The 19,932-nt window shown below is 41.3% G+C and overlaps 1 protein-coding gene across 2 annotated transcripts; it reads left to right on the top strand.

The window, feature by feature from the left end:
• The first annotated feature begins 9,497 nt into the window (after nucleotides 1-9,497).
• LOC130686425 (uncharacterized) lies at nucleotides 9,498-19,828 on the top strand. Of its 2 annotated transcripts, XM_059494185.1 has the most exons (16): nucleotides 9,498-9,875; nucleotides 11,173-11,270; nucleotides 11,754-11,858; nucleotides 12,004-12,099; nucleotides 12,188-12,670; nucleotides 12,959-13,018; nucleotides 13,163-13,243; nucleotides 15,560-15,665; nucleotides 15,789-15,965; nucleotides 16,562-16,683; nucleotides 16,798-16,966; nucleotides 17,033-17,220; nucleotides 17,308-17,719; nucleotides 17,894-19,039; nucleotides 19,105-19,286; nucleotides 19,677-19,828. In XM_059494185.1, exons 2-15 carry the CDS (start codon nucleotides 11,175-11,177, stop codon nucleotides 19,254-19,256), a joined length of 3,393 nt encoding a protein of 1,130 aa, XP_059350168.1. In that variant the 5' UTR covers nucleotides 9,498-9,875; nucleotides 11,173-11,174; the 3' UTR covers nucleotides 19,257-19,286; nucleotides 19,677-19,828. The 2 variants fall into 2 exon arrangements, with proteins under 2 accessions (XP_059350168.1, XP_057365531.1); XM_057509548.2 differs by having other exon boundaries at nucleotides 19,105-19,828.
• The last annotated feature ends 104 nt before the right edge of the window (nucleotides 19,829-19,932 follow it).

The raw sequence follows: 19,932 nt of genomic DNA, 5'->3' as shown, positions 1-19,932 counted from the left end.
ATGGGAAGCGTAGGGTTTTCAGTTCCCACCATTTCCCCACTTAAAAAACAAAAAACAAAAACAAAAACGAATTGTCTTTTTAAGTAAAGGCCACTGCGCAGCTAAAACAAAACTCGTATCAGATAAGAGGACAGATTATGTGACAGGAAAGAACAATGTCAAGCGGTTTTTAAAAAAGGAAACTCGCCATTTAAATGCAACAGCAGTCAATCAGGTGCAGCATTGGCTTTAAAAAACAAAACAAAAAAAAACCATCGGGTTTGTTGGTGCCAATACAGCCGTTAAACAAAAATGACTTCATATCACGTCGTCTAGTCACTTCCACGTCCCGACATCACAAAAAAAGATATTAGGTCCGCCGATGGATGTTACAGATTGTAACACACCAACAGGCAAAAAAAGAAAAAAAGAAAAAAAGAAAAAGAAATCTGAATAAATAATTTTCGAAAAAAAAAAAAAAAAAAAAAAAAAAGGGAAAATGCTTTAACACATCGGGGGAATGTGGGCACGGGGCTATCGATTCTAATCGACAGCAGGTTATTGCACAGGTGTTGTTTATTCGCCACGTCATCCTGCGTGGATGCTGCGTTCGACGGCTGTGCATGTTCCCTAGGACGGCAGTTTAAACAGCGGCAAACAGCTGTGCGCACTACACGCACATAGTGTTCGTTTTTTTTTATTATTATTATTTAGGAGACCAAAAGCGGATTTAGAATAAGACTCGAGTCTCTCTTATTTTTGTTTGTGTGGCTCGTTTTTCCTGTTGTTGGATAGCTCGAGAAAAGAAAAAAAAAGACACACGAAAAACAAGTCCTTGTAATCAGGTTCGGTGGAAGAGAGGGGGGGACCGACTGCTCACGCTGATAAACCATAGAGTCGTCAATTAAACAAAGCTCAATGGTGTGTTTATTCTTAGAAGGAAATTGATCTCAATAATTGAAAAAATAAAAAGCGGATTGTTTGTTTTTCTCGTGTCTTTTAGAAGGTAAATGTTTTCAAAAGCGGTAAAATTGGGGATGGAAAACGCGATTGGGATGAAAGTTTTCACGGCGCTCACGACGACGAGGGCCCCACCATTATGGAGCAATAAGTTTGCATCTGTTTGCGCACGACAGATAAGTAGGGCTATGGAGAACGCCGGCCATCACGTCAGCTTTCAAAGTGGAGGGAAGAAGAAGAAGAAGAAGAAAAAAAAAGGAAAATCATTTGTTCAACTTGTTTTTCGACATCATCCACTTGGACAGGTAAAAACGTCCATTTCAGGAAACAGCATATGACATCATTTAACCGCAAAATAAAATAAAATTTTACATCCTACGACATTTTTTGATTTTTCCTTTTTTTTTTTTTTAAAGTGTCGGTCACGCTCCCGGCCGTTCGTAAGATTTACAACGACAGCCGTTTTTTCTTTAAATAATCAGCTGGTTCAAACTGGTCAGGCGGTTAAAAAATATTGAATTAGATCCAAAAAAAAAAAAAAAAAATCAGATATTATTAACATTCGTGCCTATTGGTCATTTAGTTCAGCAGGAAAAGAGGTTGCGCCATCGGCCCAGTTGGCGGTCTAAAAGACATTTCCGATTGAATGGATTTTTTTTTTTCTTGGGTGGGTCTTAAATATCTATTATAGGCAATATAAAGAAATGAAAAAAAAAAAAGATCCTCAGGCTCTTGCACGAGCTTTAACATTTAATTTCATTCTTTTTTTTTTCTTCTTCAAATTTTTGTGTTTTTTTTTGTACAAGGAAAAAAAAAAAAATATTTAGCAGACGATGGGCCCGTGATACTTATACGATGATGGCCGGATGGGTCTGGATGGGAAAGTCAACCGCAACATTTCGGGGAGAGTGAACGAAAGAGGGGGAGAGAGAGAGAGAGAGAGAGAGAGCGGTTGTAGTTAAAGCGCTCGAGCAATCGGTTACAATCGTTCTTTGTATGTGTGTCTATGACTTTCCATGGTGAAATTCTATTTCGAGTTCGATTTTAGTTTTTGTTTCACTTTTTCCTTGAACAAAAAAAAAAAAAAGAAAAAAAAAAAATCCTTGATGGCCATTCTTATTCGTGTGTTCTACAATCTTATTGGCGTGTACGTAATTACCGTGCGTCTCCCTCCCTTGATACGCTTTTCCGACGCGCGCTCAGCTGTCTCCGCAATGTGTAATTGCAGTTGCGATCCCCCCCCCCTCCTTTTTTTTTTCTTCGTGAAAGTTTTGCTTTGTTGTTTTCCCAGTGAAGCATTGGGGCAAATCGTAAGATACTTGAAACTAGAATAGGTATGGAAAAAAAAAAAAAAAAAGGCAAGGGGGAGGAATAGCGGTCGCCATCATTGCTGAGGGCGATCATAAAACATGTGAACCCCATAGTCAATAAATCTCCGACATCAAAACCAAAACAAAAAGAGAGAACTTGAAACCGTCGACAAAATGTTGTTTAGTTTTCTTTTGATTTATTTATATTTATGTGCGGAATTTAGCCTTCCTGTGTGTTGCTGTTGTTATTGTCTCGAGTTATTTTTGTTTTTCAAAGCGGGAAGGGCTCACTTTCTTGCAAAGCTATTTTTGATTCCCGTTACTGATTCGATTGATCGAAATTTAAAAATCAAGGACGCTGATTTCATACATATATGGGACCGTTCGCAATATGTAATAACCTATATCGGACTCGCATTGGAATAAATTTAAAAAAAAAAGCGAATGCATTTTCGTGTTTCAAAGAAATAAAAATTCAGAAGACAAAAAAAAAAAAAAAAAAAAAAAAAAGTGACGAAGGGAAACAAATGCAAAAAAAAAATCGAAACGCCTGGCATTTCCTGCCGGGCATGTCCCTCACTGCCGCAAACGAAGGGGAGAGTCGGAGCGTGACAAAATTGCGCACGTCCAAACGTCAGTGAAAATAGAAGAAAAAAAGGGACAAATATTTCCCAACAAAACGAGAAACAAAAAAAAAAAATTTCAAATAAATAAAATTCTTCAACTCGTTTTTTTTTTTTTCTCGTTTTCTTATACCTGATGAATTGAAGATTGATTTCTTCACTGTTTGACTGGTGGCTCCTTTTGGCCGGCCGGCCTTTTTTTTTTCCCAGCTGTTTGACTCGTGCGTTTTTCCCCTCTAATAGAAAAGGTGTCGACGAATTTGGTCGAAGCTGACACTGACTGACCGACAGCCGTCGACCAATGTGGGTAGCACACACACACATGTACACTTCTTATGAATATAGTGAAATAAGAATGATGATAGCCAAAAAATAAATAAATTCTTCTTCTTCAAAAACTTCGGTAATGAAGAACAAAAAATTCTCCCAAAGGCTAAAAACAAAAGCAGAAATAAAAAAAAAAAAAATTAAAAAAAAAAAAAAAAAAAAAAAAAGGCTTCAACTGTTGATGCTGTTTTTACTTCACGAGATCTGTTATAATAACAGTGACAGGTATGAACCTGACTAGTCAAACGCACAACGGGGCGGCACGGGGAGGACCTTTTTGCGCGTCACAATAAAGACCAGTTTTTTTTTTTTTTTTTTCCTTTTCCCTCTACAGATACACACACACAGACTCACTGAAAAGAGGAGGGATAGACAACAACAACAAAAGCAACCGCTCCCGCTGACTACACGATCCCGAATGATAGTCTGCAGTGCTTTGCACGGGCGCGTGGTCTCTGCCAGTGAGCTAATAGAAAGTCTTCACAGACGAGTGGTAATTGCTGCTGGCCGGTCGCTAGCTGCTGCAGGGAAACAACAACAACAAAAAAAAAAAAAAAAAAAAAAAAAAAAAAAATGAACGAGTGGTGGAGCGTCGACGGAGTGCCCGTTTCGCACTGTTGTTATTGTTTGCTCTTCGGCAGAGCTCGCGATGGGTGTGGCTTCTTTCTATCGTCATCTACGTGAAATGGATTTTTTTTTTTTTACAGTTTTATGTCGGAATTAATTTTTTTTTTTTTTTTTTTTTTTTTAACTCGGACGGCACAATGGGACCGAGTGGCCGTTTCGCGTGTGATCACGCGACTGTTTTTCAAGGAAAAATGAACTAGATAGAAATTTAAAAAATTCGAGCAATGTTCCTAACACATTTATCGCGTTCGATGCAAACTGTTTTGTTACGTGCGCATTGGCGGAACGATAAAATCTGGAAGACAAAATAAAATCCATGTTGGATGGGACGAGTAAGAGAGGGATTTAAAAAAAAAAAAAAAAAAAAAAATGAAATGAAAACAACGAAGGATATGAGAAATTTCGCTCCACCATATATGATTAAGTTTCGTTTGGTTGGCGCGTTCACGCATGAGCAAATTAACTAAGCGAGTGACAGCTTCATGTGCGACGAAATGACGTGTTGCTCTGTTGCCACACCGAGTGGCTTTTTACTGTCCCAAAAAAAAAAAAACAAAAAAAAAAAAAAAAAAACAACAAAAGGAAAATCTTTCGAGATTTTCAAAAATTTTGCTTGTCTTATTCTTTTTAAAGAGGGGGGTTTTACACTATCAAGTGCTCAGTGTTTTATAGCCGACGGGCGAAATATTTTTGACGCAAACAAGCGAAAACTTTCCAAGCTCTTTTTTTTTTTTTCCCTGAAAAGTGAGACATGTGCGTCAAAAGAAAAACAAACCCAACATAACGAATCGAGTTTTCCCCTTACATTTCTCGGCAATATTCTACGCGCACTCAACACGTCGTTGTGCACACACCCAACAGGTGAACGTCATCGTTTTCCTCATCATCATCATCATCATTCTGGCTGTGCACAAAAAAAGAAAAAAAAAAGAAAAACAACAAAGCAATTCAGACGTCAAGTGAAAGAGAAACAACAGAAAAAAGAACCCCCCCCCCCCCTTTTTTTTTTTTTTTTCTTTTCCACCACGCACCACTAGCAGCAGGTTTGTTTTGGTTTCTTGCCTTTTCTTTTCGACACGGCCATAAAGCACTTGTTAACCCACCCACCCGGATTGCGGCAGAGTAATTGGGTCGCTCGAGAAAATCAACCTTCCCAACAACTTTAAAAAAAAAAAAAAAAAAAAAAAAAAAAAAAATTAAAATCACCAGAAGAGTAGGGGATTTTAAGAGTTCAATCTAAAACTTGAAAAGTTACGAAATGTCGTGTGTAGTGAGACGAACGTTTTGCCGCCCGACAAGCGTACATTTTATTTTTGGTGAATTCCAATCACGCGTTCGGCGAAAAGCAAACAACAAGAGAAAGACATTAGAGCGCGGGCGCGGGACATTCGCAGAAGAGCGGGGCGAGGACCAACTAATGAATTCTTCGGAGGTCTTTAAATAATGACATCTACTAACTCAAGCGGTCAAATATTAAAAGCAGGAATTATTAAAGCGCTGATACGTTTTTGGCTGAATAAAGCGAGAAACGGGACCTGTTTCGTTTAGAAGAAGAAGAAGAAGAAGAAGAAGAGACTCGATGTTACAAAACGATTAGCAAAAGACAAGTTGCGAGAAAAGCCAGTAAAACAAACCGAAGAACAAAAGATTCGGTTGGTCAGGTTATGGAAATCGAGCCGTTGCGTCGGAATGGCCATGATTTTCTCCCTCAAAAATAAAAAACAAAAAACAAAAAAAAAAACTTTCCAACATGTTTGCGGTCTCATCTTCATTCTTTTCGTTTTATTCCTTTCATCTGAAGCTTTCAAGTTTTCAACCGTGCGTATTATTTGAGACTTTTGCACGGCGCATCAGACAACGAAAATGCGGAACATAATACAAGAACTTGACACGAGCCACAGTTGAAAACAAGAAAAATGCACATGAAATGCCATCACACACACACACACACACAAGAGACTTTAGCATAACACCAAAGTTTTTGAGATGCGGCCAATTTAAACATCCTCCTCTTTTGTGTGTGTGTGTGTGTGTGTGTGTATGTCTTGGTGAGTGATTCTCTTATTGCCGTGACCTGTTATGGTGCCCCTCGGTGTACTACATACACGTCTAACCTGCTGCCCTCTGCCCGAAAAAGACCCACCAGTTTTCTATTGAAAATTCCTCCCTCCCTCCCCCCTATCATTTGAATGTTTTTTTTTCTCTTTCTCTTTCTCTCTTGCCAGATGAACGTAATAACAAAGTGAATATTTGTACCGCCAACGATCGCATTAGCTATTCATCGTGAACGCGTCCCACTCTCATACAAACATAATAACGCGTGTAGGTCGAAAGCGAATCGAACTTCTTTGCAATTTATCCTTGTAGATGAATTTAGTTTTTTTTTTTGTCGACGGGGAAATGATTAAAATAATAACAGTAATAATGCACGGTACACCCAAAACGATCTAGATGTAGATGGGAGTTGTTTACGCTACCGTAGAGTACACACACAGAAAAAAAAAAAAGCTAGAAACAGGTAGTTGCAACATGAAACGCGTCGACATGTTTTTTTTTTGTTTTTTTTTGTTCTTCTCTTTTTCAAGATGGAATCGATAAGAAGAATAAAAAAAAAAAAATAGTTTTGAAAGTACTCGTCGCGGAGCCAACAGTCCGTCACGATCTGCCCGTTCAATCTGATGGCCGACATTTCAACTGCACTCAAGACAGAAAAGGCTTTACACTCTGCGTAGCTCGCGCAGACACACACTATAACACCCAGAGAAAAACAAATTCCCCAACGCATCTACAACAACAACAACAACAAAAAAAAAAAAAAAAAGAAACGGATAGATGCCATTGTTTTGTACTCAACTACCTTTGGCTATTGTAATCGATACGATCGAGACAAGGATGTTTTATTCGATTCAAAGACAATCCTTCACACAGCCACCTAGTTGGCTTTTTTTTTTTTTTTTTTTTCGCCGTCTTTATCCCAACCGAACGAGCAAGAAGAAAAACCAGTTTTCTCGTGTTCTGACTCATCATAGTTTCTCGTGTCTGATGCTCGCCTGTTATTATTACACACCAGGCAAATCTCTCCTCCTTTTTTCTCTACGAGATAGAAGACCCTTTTTTTCTTTTTTTTTTTTTTTTCTTTAATTCTGTACGAGCAGAGAGGCCAGCAGCAAAATTAATATGGAGATTCATCAAAGAAAAAAAGCAATTCCATCGCCTTTTTGACAATGCGCTGTCACTGGCCAGCAGCGTCTTTCTCTTCGATACTAACGAGATGGAAACCGGCCGCAACGTCGCTGAATTGTTGGCCACCAGAAAGCTATCAATGCCATCATCATCACGCCATTGCCAAGATTCGTCAAAATAAAATGTAATCTTAAAAAAAAAAAAAAATAAATAAAAATAAATTACGGGCTCAAAGTTGGGACATGTCGCACCAAATCGGGAGATTCAACTGCTGCATCAGTGCCGTTCGTAATGAAATCACATTTGACAGAATGAGTTGGCGTGTAGGTGCCAGCTCATCAAACCAAAGCCTTTAAGAAAAGTATACGGTTTTAATTACCGTAGCCAAGATCAGTTCGTCGTTTGTTGACCGGGATAATAAAGAAGAAAAATATTAAATAAAAAAAAAAGGCCTTCGGGATTGATTGAAATGGTTGTACGTGATAAAAAAAAAAATAATAAGTTTTGCTGCCGGACGCGGAGCTCCACGAAAACATGATGAATACAAAAAGGCCTGTAGGCCAGATTCCTCCCGTTTTGTTAGATTCTTTTCTATTTTTTTTTCTTTTTTCTTAACAGTAGCCCGTTGCAATGAGGGTCACTCCAGTAGAGACAAGCGCATTGAATGGGATAAATCAATCACGTTGGGAAGGTAACTCATCTTACATGATCATTTTCGCTGGCGCTGCTGTTCGTCATTAGGTGAATGATTTGAAAGAATCCCTTCATTTTCGAGATGGTGAAAGGCTTTTTGGCTTTACCGATATTCAAATTCCTTTTCTTATTTGCGCCGTGGTACAATTCAAACAAAAGGCGATACCGTGAATCAATCAATCTTATTGAGCGGGGGAAGAAGAAGAAAAAAAAAAAAGGTAACGAACGCACATTTTATCTGATGATGAGATTTAGATACGCAAAACTCCGCCAACTTTTTTGGCATAATTTAGAAGAAAAAAAAAGAGCAACAGCAGCAAAAAAAAAAAAAAAAAGAGGCAGTCAAATTCGATTTTCGCTGACACGTTTTACACATTTCCCGAGAAAATAATAAAATCTCTTTTGTACACATTTGCTTACACTGCATCTTTTTTTTTTTGTTTTTGTTTTTTTATCCCAACGTTTCTATCCAATCCCGAGCATTTCTATGTTATTAAAGCGATCGAGTGATGGATGCATGTCGGCAACTTCCTACAGGGAAAATCGTAACCCAAATGGCGAACAGGAAAGCATTTTGGCAAAATATACATAAGCCCCCCTCCCTCCCTTCTCTCTCATTTATGACGCTGAAAAAGCAAAACGAAAAGGAAGACGGGTTCCTTCCGGGATCATCGCTGTTTTTCGCTGTCAAAGAGGGAAAAAAAAAAAAAAACGAAAACAAACAAAACAAAAGAACACGAAACTGGCTGGCCAGTCGCCAATCATCCCGAAATAAATTTACACAAGCGCAACGACCTGGTCGAGCTTTGCTGAGCTGCTGTCCTAATCAGAAATAACCCCTTCCCACACGTTTTTTTCTTTTTTTTTTTTTTTTTCTTTTTTCGCTTCTTCAACTATACCCGCCCATTCGCGTTAGATACCCCTCCGAGCGCTAACAAGAAAAACACGGAAAGCGCACGCCATGAAACAAAAAAAAAAAAAAATCAGCAGACACTTGTCGATCACGAATCGCAACGAATTAGGCGACGGTGCACGAAAATGAAAATTTCAAAAACCGAAAAAAAAAGAAAAAATCAACCAAGCATGGACGAAGCACAAACTCTTTACCATGAAAAAAAAAAAAAAATGAATTCAAATTTTTTTTTTTAAATGGTGATCGAAAATGCCTGATTGAATTAGTTTTCAGTTCATCACCATACTGTCTTTGATATCTCATGGGGTATATTATTCAATCTCGCAGTTGAATGCATAAGATGTCGCTTGCTGTCTCTAGCATAAGCTGGCCAAAACTTGTTTTCTGCCAAAACTCACTCAGTGTGTCTGTCTCTCTGTGTGTGTGTGTATGTGTGTGTGTGTGTGTGTGTGGACCCTATAATAAAAATAGAACTTTCCGGCTTGGCCTTTTTTCTGCCTCTATCGTCCTGACTTGGTACAGAAGAGCGGGGTGGTCCCACAGCGAAAAAAGAAAAATGGAGGAGTTGTGGAGGAGAAGAAGAAGGGGGAGGGGGGGGGGCTGACAATCTGGCAAGCGTCTGCACAGCTCTAGATTGTCCAGCATTTTTCTTCTATGCTGGTCTATACTAGACTCGTATACTACTGCCACTACTACCACCTTTTTAGCTTCCTGGTGTCTGCTATGCTGTTACGTACTACTAGACAAGAAAAAAACAAAATAAAAAACCCTCGACGGCCAACCCCCCCCCCCTCGCATTTGGCCCAGCAAAACACACAGACACACAAAAAAGACGACGAAGAGATGCTGTGTACAGTGGGCCCAATCAGTGCCGGTTGCACCTTCAACAAGGACGGCTCCTCGACTTGTAAACTCATCGAAATTTGCGAGACATTTACATCCGCGTCTTTTCACACATTCAAAATTTTGTTGCAACCAGTGACGAACATGAAAATCTGAAAAGAAGACTCGCAACGCAAAGTTTTTCGATAGTAGCGCGGTTCAGTGAACTTTGAACGCCAAAGTTTTTCTTTTTCCTCAAGACACCCCAACCACTTTCTTCACTTCCGCTTTTACAAAATAAAAGGGGGAGAAGAAGAAAAAGCAAAAAGAAACAAACAAAAAAAAAAACAATCAAAACAAATACCTTCAACAGGAAAAGCATTTGATTTATTTGATCGTCCTTTTTGGATCTGTTTTCCTTATTTCATTACAACTGAGGTAATATCAATCAATCGCCTTGTTTTCCCTATTTCTCCCTCAACCCTCCCCCCGACCCCTTTGTATACGCATATCGTATTTAAAAGAAAAGAAAAGAAAAAAAAAAAAAGAAAATATCAACTCCAGAGCATTGGTGACGTCCCGGCGTAGACATTTTATTACGTTATCTATCTTGCTCGCTTATTCCGCCCTTTCGAAAATCCTCCTTGATATACATCTATTGACATCAAAATTGCTCCAGGATGTCCCTTTGTGTCGTGCATGATTTTCCTTCCGCGTGATTGAGTTGCCTTTATATATGTATACATACACCACGGCGCAAGGCCTACAATATATTCGTAATGCCCAGCCTTCGTCCAGCGGAGAGGGGAGTTAGCGGAAGAAGGAGAAGAAGAAGAGGCCGGAACACTTTGTAGACCAACCGCCGGACGTGGGCGTCTCAACATAAGTAGAGGATAGTTTAAAAAAGAAAAAGAAAAAAAAGGGTATGGGCCACATAGATGTGGTGTAGCGAGCGTACTACTAGATGAACCTTTAATGAGAAGAGAGGAAACGGACGTCATCAACGACATTGGCTTTTCCAGCAGATTGGAGAGCCAAGAAAATGGATGGGGAGTGGGGGAGAGAGAGAGAGAGAGAGAGAGAGTCATGAACGGACAAAGACAGAGGTCTTGTACGAGATGCTAAAATTATAACCGTCAATAGACGGACGTCTGCTATGGAGCAGTAGCAGCAAAACAATGCAGTCGGGACGAGAAAAAAAACAAGACGAGACAAGAACGAGCCAATCCGCAAATTGAATGATTAGATCCGTTTTTCTTTTCCAACCTTTTTACGACCACCTCGACGATGCGATCGAATTTTTCTTGGAAAAGACAGAGGGCAAAAGAAAAAAAAAAAAAAAGAAAAAAATTCGAAACCAGGATATCCATAAAAATTGGGATTTTTCTCTTTCGAATGTTCCAAGACGACGAGTTTTCCCAGCAGCCGAAAAGAGTCAGCCATAACAAAAAAGCGCGTATTTAGATTGATAGCGAACCTGCCAGATCGAGCGCCAAGCCAATCGCAGCTCAACCATCTTTAAGACGTTCCATAATGATTGGCCTTAGGCCAATTTCAAGCTATGAATTCTTCGGCTACGCCAAAAGAATTACAGCGGATTCTAACAAGTTTATCGCTTTTTTTCTTTCTTTTTCGTTACTGTTGTTTTCATTTATCACCGATTTTGATTCCTTTTCTTTTTTGTGGGCGGGGGGGGGGTTCTGTTTTCACATGTGCGGATTACCGTGACGGTCAGTGATGGACGGAGAGGAGAGTTCGACAACGGTGGTGACGTCAACGTCCAGCAGTTATTCGTCGTCGTCGACAACGCTGGTTCAGCAAACGCTCATGACGGTGATTTACCTAGCCTTGTTATCTTTTGTTTTTTTGTTGTTCCCTGCCAGCCCAAAGAGAGCATCAACATGATAGCCAAAACAGTCATCAAATGCCGATCACCATTTTATGGGTCTCTGAACATTTGTGCATTCCAGACACACACAAAGAAAAAAGAAGAGAAAGGAGAAACAAAAAAAAAAAAAGTTCAGACATGAAGACCAACACACAAATCCTTAGATGTTCGCATGCTATATAAACAGTAAATGCCCTGCGGATGGATTGACACGTAAAATAAAGTCATTTCATGACACGCCATTTCGCCATTGATCCCATTTTTTGTTTCTTTATTCGCTCATGACGCCTCCCATTTTTTTTTCCCCTATCAACTTCAAATCAAATGAAACGCAAGTTAACATTCATGTTCTTCTTTTTCGGTATTATTATTAACTCTTTTTTTTTTTTACCCCCCCAAAAAAAAAAAAAAAAAAAAAAAAATTGTAGGTAACAGACGATGTGCAAGTTGACGAGGGAATCTCGGATACGATCTCGCAAGAGGCAGTCATTACCAGTTCGACAACTTCTTCTGTGACGGCTACATCCTCCCACGTAAATTGAATCGCCCTTATGTTGCCATAGTAACGCTACCCTTTCGACGGTGAAGGGGGGAATCGCAAATTTTTATTAATCTAAACTATTTTGCCTTTGTTTTCTTTAAATTTCGGATGACGTCATCACATTTAAAAAAAAAAAGCAAATCAACGAGCAGATAGTGGAAAACGGCCTGGATGAATCAATGGAACAATCGGTGTGCATGGAAGAAGAAATCGTATCTTCTTCCACCGTTTCGGTACGTCCTCATTTAACAAATTCTTAACCGTGTTCATATAAGTCATATCACATGCACACAATCATTGGACGCTGTATGATTTTGACAGCGTGAAGAGGTCATAACAGAAGAGGCTTTGCACTCACCATCGACGCTGCTTGACGAAGAGGAGCGACTGCTGGCGGAAGAACTGCTGGTCGAAGAAGATCAGTCGTTGAGCGCCGAGGCATTCACTACCGAAATGGAGCCATCTATCGAGATGGCGGAAGACTTGAAAGAGCCCGGAATCGGCGGCGACGGTGACAGCGGCACCGAAATAAACACGAGCGTCGGCAATGTCGACCAGCAGGAGGAGCTGGCCCAGGAGCATCAACAGTCTAGCGAGGCGGATTTGAGCATCCAAGAGCCGCAGTCGACGGAGGCGGACCAAACAGTCGCTTCCGGCTCTGAATGCCGTCCAGTTGAGGCTAGTGATTTGTCCGGCTCGTCCAGCAACAACAGGGAAATCGAGCAGGAGAACATCAAGCAAACACTTCACGAAATCATTTCGGAAATCGATCGCGAAATGGAGGCCGATTTCAGTAACGAAGAGGTCAGTTTAGTTCGATTGATATGCACAAGTCGTTAATGTCTGATGTTGGCGAGCACAACTCGCCGTTCTTTTTATGTCCGTTGTCTTCTCCTCTAGCGCCTGACGTGCAAGGCATGCGCCGTCTCGTCCGTTTCTCTTCATTATCGAAACCTTCCGTCATTTGTGTACGCATGAAACATTCACCATGTTGATTGAGTTGCCTGTCCATCCTAAATAGGAGAATAGCAAAGAAACATGTAATTACCACTGTTTGTTTTTGCCCCCAACCTTTTTCCTTAACAACAACAGGTGGAAGAAACGGGACAGGTGATAAAGGACGAGTCGATTTTGTTGATCAACAGTGGCCAGGTATTTAAAAACAATAGAGAGAGAAAAAAAAAATGCTCGACCTGTTTGATAAATAACAGAGCGAGAGGAAAGCACGCGCAAAGCTAATTGCTTGTTTTTCCTTCACTATTTTGACGGGACGACAACTACCGGGACTAATTGCAGGCGGCTCAGCGAAAACGTTCACCACCACCCGTGCAACCGAAAAAAGCTCGACCCGTTTCAGTACCGGCCAATTTTCTTCAAGTGAGTCCCAAATTTTCTAACCTTTTTTTTTTTATTACTCAATTCTCGGATATAATTTCATTCAATTTCACGCGGGACTAACGACATAAAAACTTGCAACTCATTTTCCATCATTAACCAAATCCAATTTACGTGACCCACCATTTTTACGGATAGTTGAAATCCGTTGCGATTAACGGCATTGCGTCTGGAGAGATTCGTATTATAAAACTTAAAATCGACAAAATTCTTTCGTTGAGGAAAAACTTAAAATTTCGTAATATGACTCATGCAGAGACAGTGATCTGGAAGGTCTTGATTCACCCCTAACGAAGTGAAGAGTGAGTACAGGGAACTCAGCAAAAAAAAAAAAAAAAAAAAAAAAAGTGCACGAGGCAAAAAAGGGTTAGGCAACCGAAAGGTTTATGCAATTTTTTATTTTTGGAATGTCAATGGTTTGGTTCCGCTAGTTTTTTTGTTTTTTTTTGTTTTGTTTTTTTAAGTTTAGACGTTTTTATATTTACGTTGCGGTAATCATATTGGAAATTCAAATGAGGGGACAGTAACCCTGCGCCTGTATATGACCGAATGAGTGTGAGGTGGAAGGAGAAGCCGACAGAGTGGTCATCCGCAACGTCTGCAGTTGATTGAGCCGTGTGCTAATGCCACTGGGTTTCTCTTTCCAGCCTTTTCGATGTTTGGCTTCATTGTTGATTTTTTGTTTGCTTTCTTGATATTTCCACAAAGAGAAAACTACATTTTATATTGGCTCGTTTCAACTGAGGCTTGGGAATAGGATAGATTACAGCAGCTAAATCGATACGAAGATCGTAAGTTAGTTAGGAATGACTGACGATGAATACGCAATTGCCTCATTACTCCACCCAGTTCCTCACCCAGAATGAAGATGAGAAACGAAGAGGATAGTTTCATCTTTTTTATTTGCAGTGAGTTAAATTCCACGGTAGATTTTGGACACGTTCCAGCAAGCAAAAAAAAAAAAAAAAAACGAAATTGGTCGTCCTCTTTCTTTCACAACTAAAGTTACGGAGCCATTCAAAAACAAAAACAAAATAAAATAAAAATATTCGGCCTTTTTCCTATTTTAAAAATATCGTCGACACCAAACTTTATCTCTAGAAACGTTCACGAGAGAAGAAAACAATTTAACCTAATTTAAAACTATCTAAAACCGTCTAAACTGGACAGACGCAACAACGGACGAGACCATACAGGCCCCTTACCCCCCCCCCCCCTCCACAACAAAAAATAAGATTTTCCCTTTAAAAAAATTAAAAAACTTGCCATCCAAACGACATGTATGCGCCACCTACACGGATGTAAACGCATACGCGCGAAGAGAGACAGAAAAAAAAAAAGGAAAAGGTGAGCGACGGATTTGAAGCAACGCCTCTCCCTCTCTATATAGAATCTCTTCGGCTGGCCACTAAAGTCGCCCGGCCATAGCACCACGTTATCTAAAAATAGCGAGTCGTCCCCCCCCCCCCCCAAAAAAAAAAAAAAAAAAAAAAAAAACAGAAAAAAAAAAACAAAAAAAAAAAAAAAAGACACGCACAGCTTTAGCCTCTCCAATCACGTTACACATAGGAAGAAGACCACGAAGAAGTGCTCAGTTGCCGCGCACTCTTTTTTCAAGCTAAAAAAGCCACTACACACACACACACACACATACAGACACACACGCACACACACAGTAGACCAAAACAAAAGGAGACTGTGTTTAGGTCGAAGTCGAACGGGCAGTGCTAGTCTATGATCCAGAAGCATCGTGATTGCCTGTTTGGGCAGACATTGCGGATGGCAACACAAATGCTGTGAACAAGCACCAAGTGTTTCCGTGTGTGTATGTGTGTGTGCCTTGCTGGGTGTCTGTGTGTGTGACTGCGTCTTTAAATGCGGGGAAACGAATAGATTCGAAAGAAAAAATATTAGCATATATTTTTTACGTAACCGAAATCAAACGAAAATGGACGACGACTATTGGCCACCGAGTTCAAACTCGACAATGGCTAGTTCCGTCATTAGCCGGCGCGGGTTCCAACCTTCTGACCGACACGATCCGCACAAACGTGAATTGCTGACGACTCTAACGGCTCGTTTATGGCATTTATCCTTGGTACTATTCCCTTACATGGATTTTAATTGCTCCGTGATTACTCCCGACTTTATAGCGCTGTATAGATTTGTTATGAAAGGGCCCCCCTCCCTCCCTCCGTTAGTGTTATTACCTTATATGGATAAGCTCCAGCGATGTTTGTGTGCTATAATTGACGCTACATTTTGATTTATGGGTGTTTTGTTCTACGTTTTCATTAGGAAGGGAGCGGTGGAGCCATCAGCCCGGAAACTGGCAGGCCCATCGACTTGCAAAAGATTTTCACGCCAGCCTCCGATTTCTCGGGCGATTTGACTCCACGAAGACGTGAGCTAAAAAAAAACCGCTGAATAATTTAACGTGATTTTTTTTCCTCCCGCGTGTGTGTGTGTCGGCTTGTGATGCCATCATCGAATACTTCCTTTTTTGATTCAAGTTTGATATGCATAGAACGTCGAATGTACACGTCGTCCAGTTTCTACTCGGCGTTCCACCCGTCGATGGAGGAGCAGGTGGAGTTGGCCCGTCAAATTTCCCATTCGCTGAGCGCAGACACCAACAGCACGTCAAAGGGCCAGTCCATGTACGTCAAACGGCGCAACCGCTCCTCCAAATGGATTCACGAAGGTATTTCCATATTACATTGGCCTATTTCTACTAGTATTCCATCAGTCTGTCACTGTCCTCCCACACAAACGATGTCGAAAAGAAAAGAAAAAAAAAAAATCGTGAAACATTCGGGAGGGGACTGACGGCGTGACGGATAAAAAAAAACTGTGCGAATGTTCGAAGTGAAAATGCAGAACAGAATGTAGCGAAAGACTTGGCTGCAATCTTAAAATAAGGCGGTGGTGGACGACATTTCAAATGGCATTCGAACCTGCGTGTCTACGTGTGGCTGGACATTGGAGAAAAAGAAATGTTGTGGCGTTCGAGGAGAACTTGGTAGTCGTAGTCCTCCCTCCCCCTCCCCCCCCCCACTAAAAATAGCTGTAGCTCAGGAGATCAACCCTCCAAAAGGGAAACGAAACCACCACATGACACTGTGAATATCAAGGAGAATAAGGCGGGCACCCAGACGCATATATAACTTTTCAATGTCAGACAAATAATACTAGCCTGTCGACTCGTTAAACATTAAGAGAGAGAGGAACTCGAAGTTTTTAAACTAATGAATTGCTTTTTTTCCCTTATCCACACCCTGATGTTTACAATGTCTGTAGCCAATCTACATGGAGGTGTCGATGACGATCACGCTGGGGATCAGCAAAATAAAATTGACAACTCCCATCAAGCCGATGATGACGGTCGAATGACTTTTAAAATACCAAACATTGGAGCGCAGGTGATGATGCAATTTTCTTTGCCCCCACTCTCTACCCACCCAACGGTTGTAATCCAATTTGAGCGCTGAATATTAATCTACGTCACTTTGTATTGTCTTTTCCTGCCTCTCCAGGAGATCCAATTTAGAGCTAAATCGCCGCTCAAATTATTGATGAACCCCAAAGGGCAAATTTGGGATTTAAAATCATTGCGCAATACGGGCATGCACATCGAAGCGCCGCCGCTGAGTCCCGAAATCTGCTCCAGCCTCGTCAAGGATTTGCACACGCCAAAAGGAAAAGGTTAGCGCAATTATGGCTATTCAATAGATGAATGAATGCTTAAACGTTAAAGGTCCCGTCACTTAGGCGCTGCACTCTTTGCCAAGCGCAAGCAGAAGTCGGAAAAGTGGATCGTCGACGAAAACACCGTCAAACAAAAAGTTGCCAACGCAGCCGCGATGGCTGCGGCAGCTGTCGCTACCGGAGCCGTTGCAGCCCCAACTGCTATGGGACAGGCTCGAGTTGACCAGGCACAGAAAATGGCTGCCGTCCAGGTCTGGAAATTAGACAAAATTAAAATTTTCAAAAGTCCCGCAATTCAACAAAGATGGATTCAAATGGGTTTTTTTTTTTTCAAAAAGGATGCCCTTAGCGGACCTCGACTGAAGTTGGTCAAATCGCCGTGGGAGGCCGCGCTGGAAGACGGGACGGTTGACACGGCGTTCCAAGATCTTCGTGCTAATCGTCTATCGGGAGTAGCTAATCAATCGGGAATTTTGGAACGCAAAATGGAACCGTTGCCACCGATGCCAACAACGACGCTATCGGCGGCCGCCCCGGTTCAGCCCAAGTTGAACATGAAACCTCTGGAGAGTGTGCCCAAGATGTTGCCCAACTTCAAAGCTCAGCCGCAAACGTCGGCAGCTGCGGAATCCGAAACGGCCCTGCAGGCGTCCATCGAAGAGGAGAAGCCATTTGTGCCCACGCCCTTGCGCCCAGACAACGTCAATCCCTATAAGCCTAAAGCCCCTAAAGGGTGGGGCAACGGACCAGGTAAGCTTATATTACTGTACATTCGACAACATGCATGTCCCCGCCCTGCTCACATGAATTCTGCAGCCGTAAAAGAAAAAAATAAGTTAGCCATTTTGACCGTGTCAAGTAGTTTCGGTTCAAAAGCTTCGCATTCTAAATTCTTTTCCTGTTTACTCGAAAAAAAAAACGCAGTCGATGCCTTGTCCGCCGTAGATTTTGCAACACCGAACACTAATCCCGTATTGGAACACGTCCAACCAAAACAACGGCCCGTAACGATGCCACCCATCTCCGTGACTGGTGACCAAGATGGCGCTAGTGATCAAGCGATAGATGCCCCGAAATCAGCCCAGGTGTTGGAAGATGGCAAACACAATCCTTTCGGATTTGAACTGCCCGTTTTGCGTAGTGTCTCGGCTACTCAATTGCCACCGCCCATCGTTCGTCATGAACCCGAATTAATTCTGCCCACCCTGAGGCCTGTTCCAGAGAAAACTGCTGAACCATCAGATAGTGCGAATGTGGACGCTGCCCCAGCAGTCCAGTGGGAACTGCCACCTTTGGATTCTCGACCCAACTTACAGGCTTTGCTGGAACGCGAGAAACGAGCTTCGGAGTCTGCTGTCAATGATGAAGCGTTGAAACAACGCCAAGAAGAACAAAGAAAACAACAAGAAGAGCTGCAACGCAAACAACAAGAAGAGCAACTTCGTAAACTGCAAGAAGAAGAGCAGCTAAGAAAGCAAAAACAACAGGAGCTAAAACAACAACAAGAAGAGCTGCAACGCAAACAGCAAGAGGCACAACAAAAGGCAATGGTGCAACAACTCGAACAACAGCAATTACAAAAACGTCAGCAACAGCAACAAATTGTGATGACTGAAGAAATGCGACTGGCTCAAGAAGCTCAATTGGCTAAATTGAGTGTCCGTCTAAAAGTACAACGTTTCGAATCTGCTGGACCTCCCCCACTGAATTACATCGGTCAAGTGTCTGTATCGCAAAGTGGATCGCCACGACAGTCGGGCATTCAAACGCCATCCCACGTGGTTTTAACTGGAAGGAATAAAGCCCCCCCAGCCACAATAATGCCAGCAAAAGAAAATGACGTACGATCTGTATGCAATTCGAAAGAAAACGCTATTCCTCTTCAAAGTAAACCATTGGGTATACCGAGAACGATGGAAATGAATCATCAAAATGAATCTACCCCTTCGATACCCAAGCCTGCAATGGCGGCCAGCCATAATCAAGCCCCAACGATTATCCAACAACATCAGCCAACACTTCAAATGTTGGAACCTTTCCCTGCTGTACAACTACGACAGCCTTCAACAGGTATGCAGCAATAATTAAAAAAGACTCACCTTGACATTGGATGATGACCTAAAATAATCTTTTAGGCAAGACGCTGATCAACACGACCGACGGGGAATCTTCTCTATCACTGAATCGTCGTTCTTTAGCAGACTACACTAACTATAATACTGCACCTCGTGGTTGGACTTCTGCCGCCAAGGAAATCTATCGGCCAGTCACTTTCAAAATGGCCTGACAACCATGTCGTTCGCTTTCTCTTATAAGTGTAAAAAAAAAAAATTAAGATATTTAAATTGAAAAATAATTTCGTCTCTTTACTAACCAATTTTAACTGAACAAAAAAACGACATAATTACTGAGTTCAAAGTTGAGTTGCTTTGTCCCACTGATGGCTCTTACGTTTCACGATTTAGGAAAAACGTTACCCTTTCTTCCCGCATCGGCGTTGCTTGGATACTATGTAATTTCAGTTTCAATGATGCTCCAAGCAGCGCTAATGGCATTTGACAAAATGTCTTCCTCTCTCTTTTTGCACCAAAACCCCCCAACCCATACCGTCAAGGTCTTTAACAAAGCAAAACACTCTCAACCCTAAAACAACGACGGGCAAATTTCAACCACATACACCTAATGCTTAATTGTTTATTTCAAACAGTGAAAAAGATACGAGAGAAGGAGAAACAAAAAAAGAACAATGCAATCTTCAAGCAGACGAATGGACTATTGATGCTGTTTACTTTTCTCTCGTATCCGTCAATCACAAGTTATTATACTATCTCTCGGGGTCGTGGCAGTGGGTCTGGGGTTCACTGTCATTTCAATTGAATGTCCCTTACGGTGATGTAATACATGTGTATAGATAATAGAAAAGGATTCAAAACACAATCGACAAGTCTCATATTTCGTTCAAT

Source organism: Daphnia carinata, chromosome 2 (genome assembly GCF_022539665.2).
Source record: "Daphnia carinata strain CSIRO-1 chromosome 2, CSIRO_AGI_Dcar_HiC_V3, whole genome shotgun sequence".
In the NCBI taxonomy this organism is placed as follows: domain Eukaryota; kingdom Metazoa; phylum Arthropoda; class Branchiopoda; order Diplostraca; family Daphniidae; genus Daphnia; species Daphnia carinata.
Note: the sequence above shows the minus strand (reverse complement) of the source record. Positions and strands in the feature narration are given on the sequence as shown.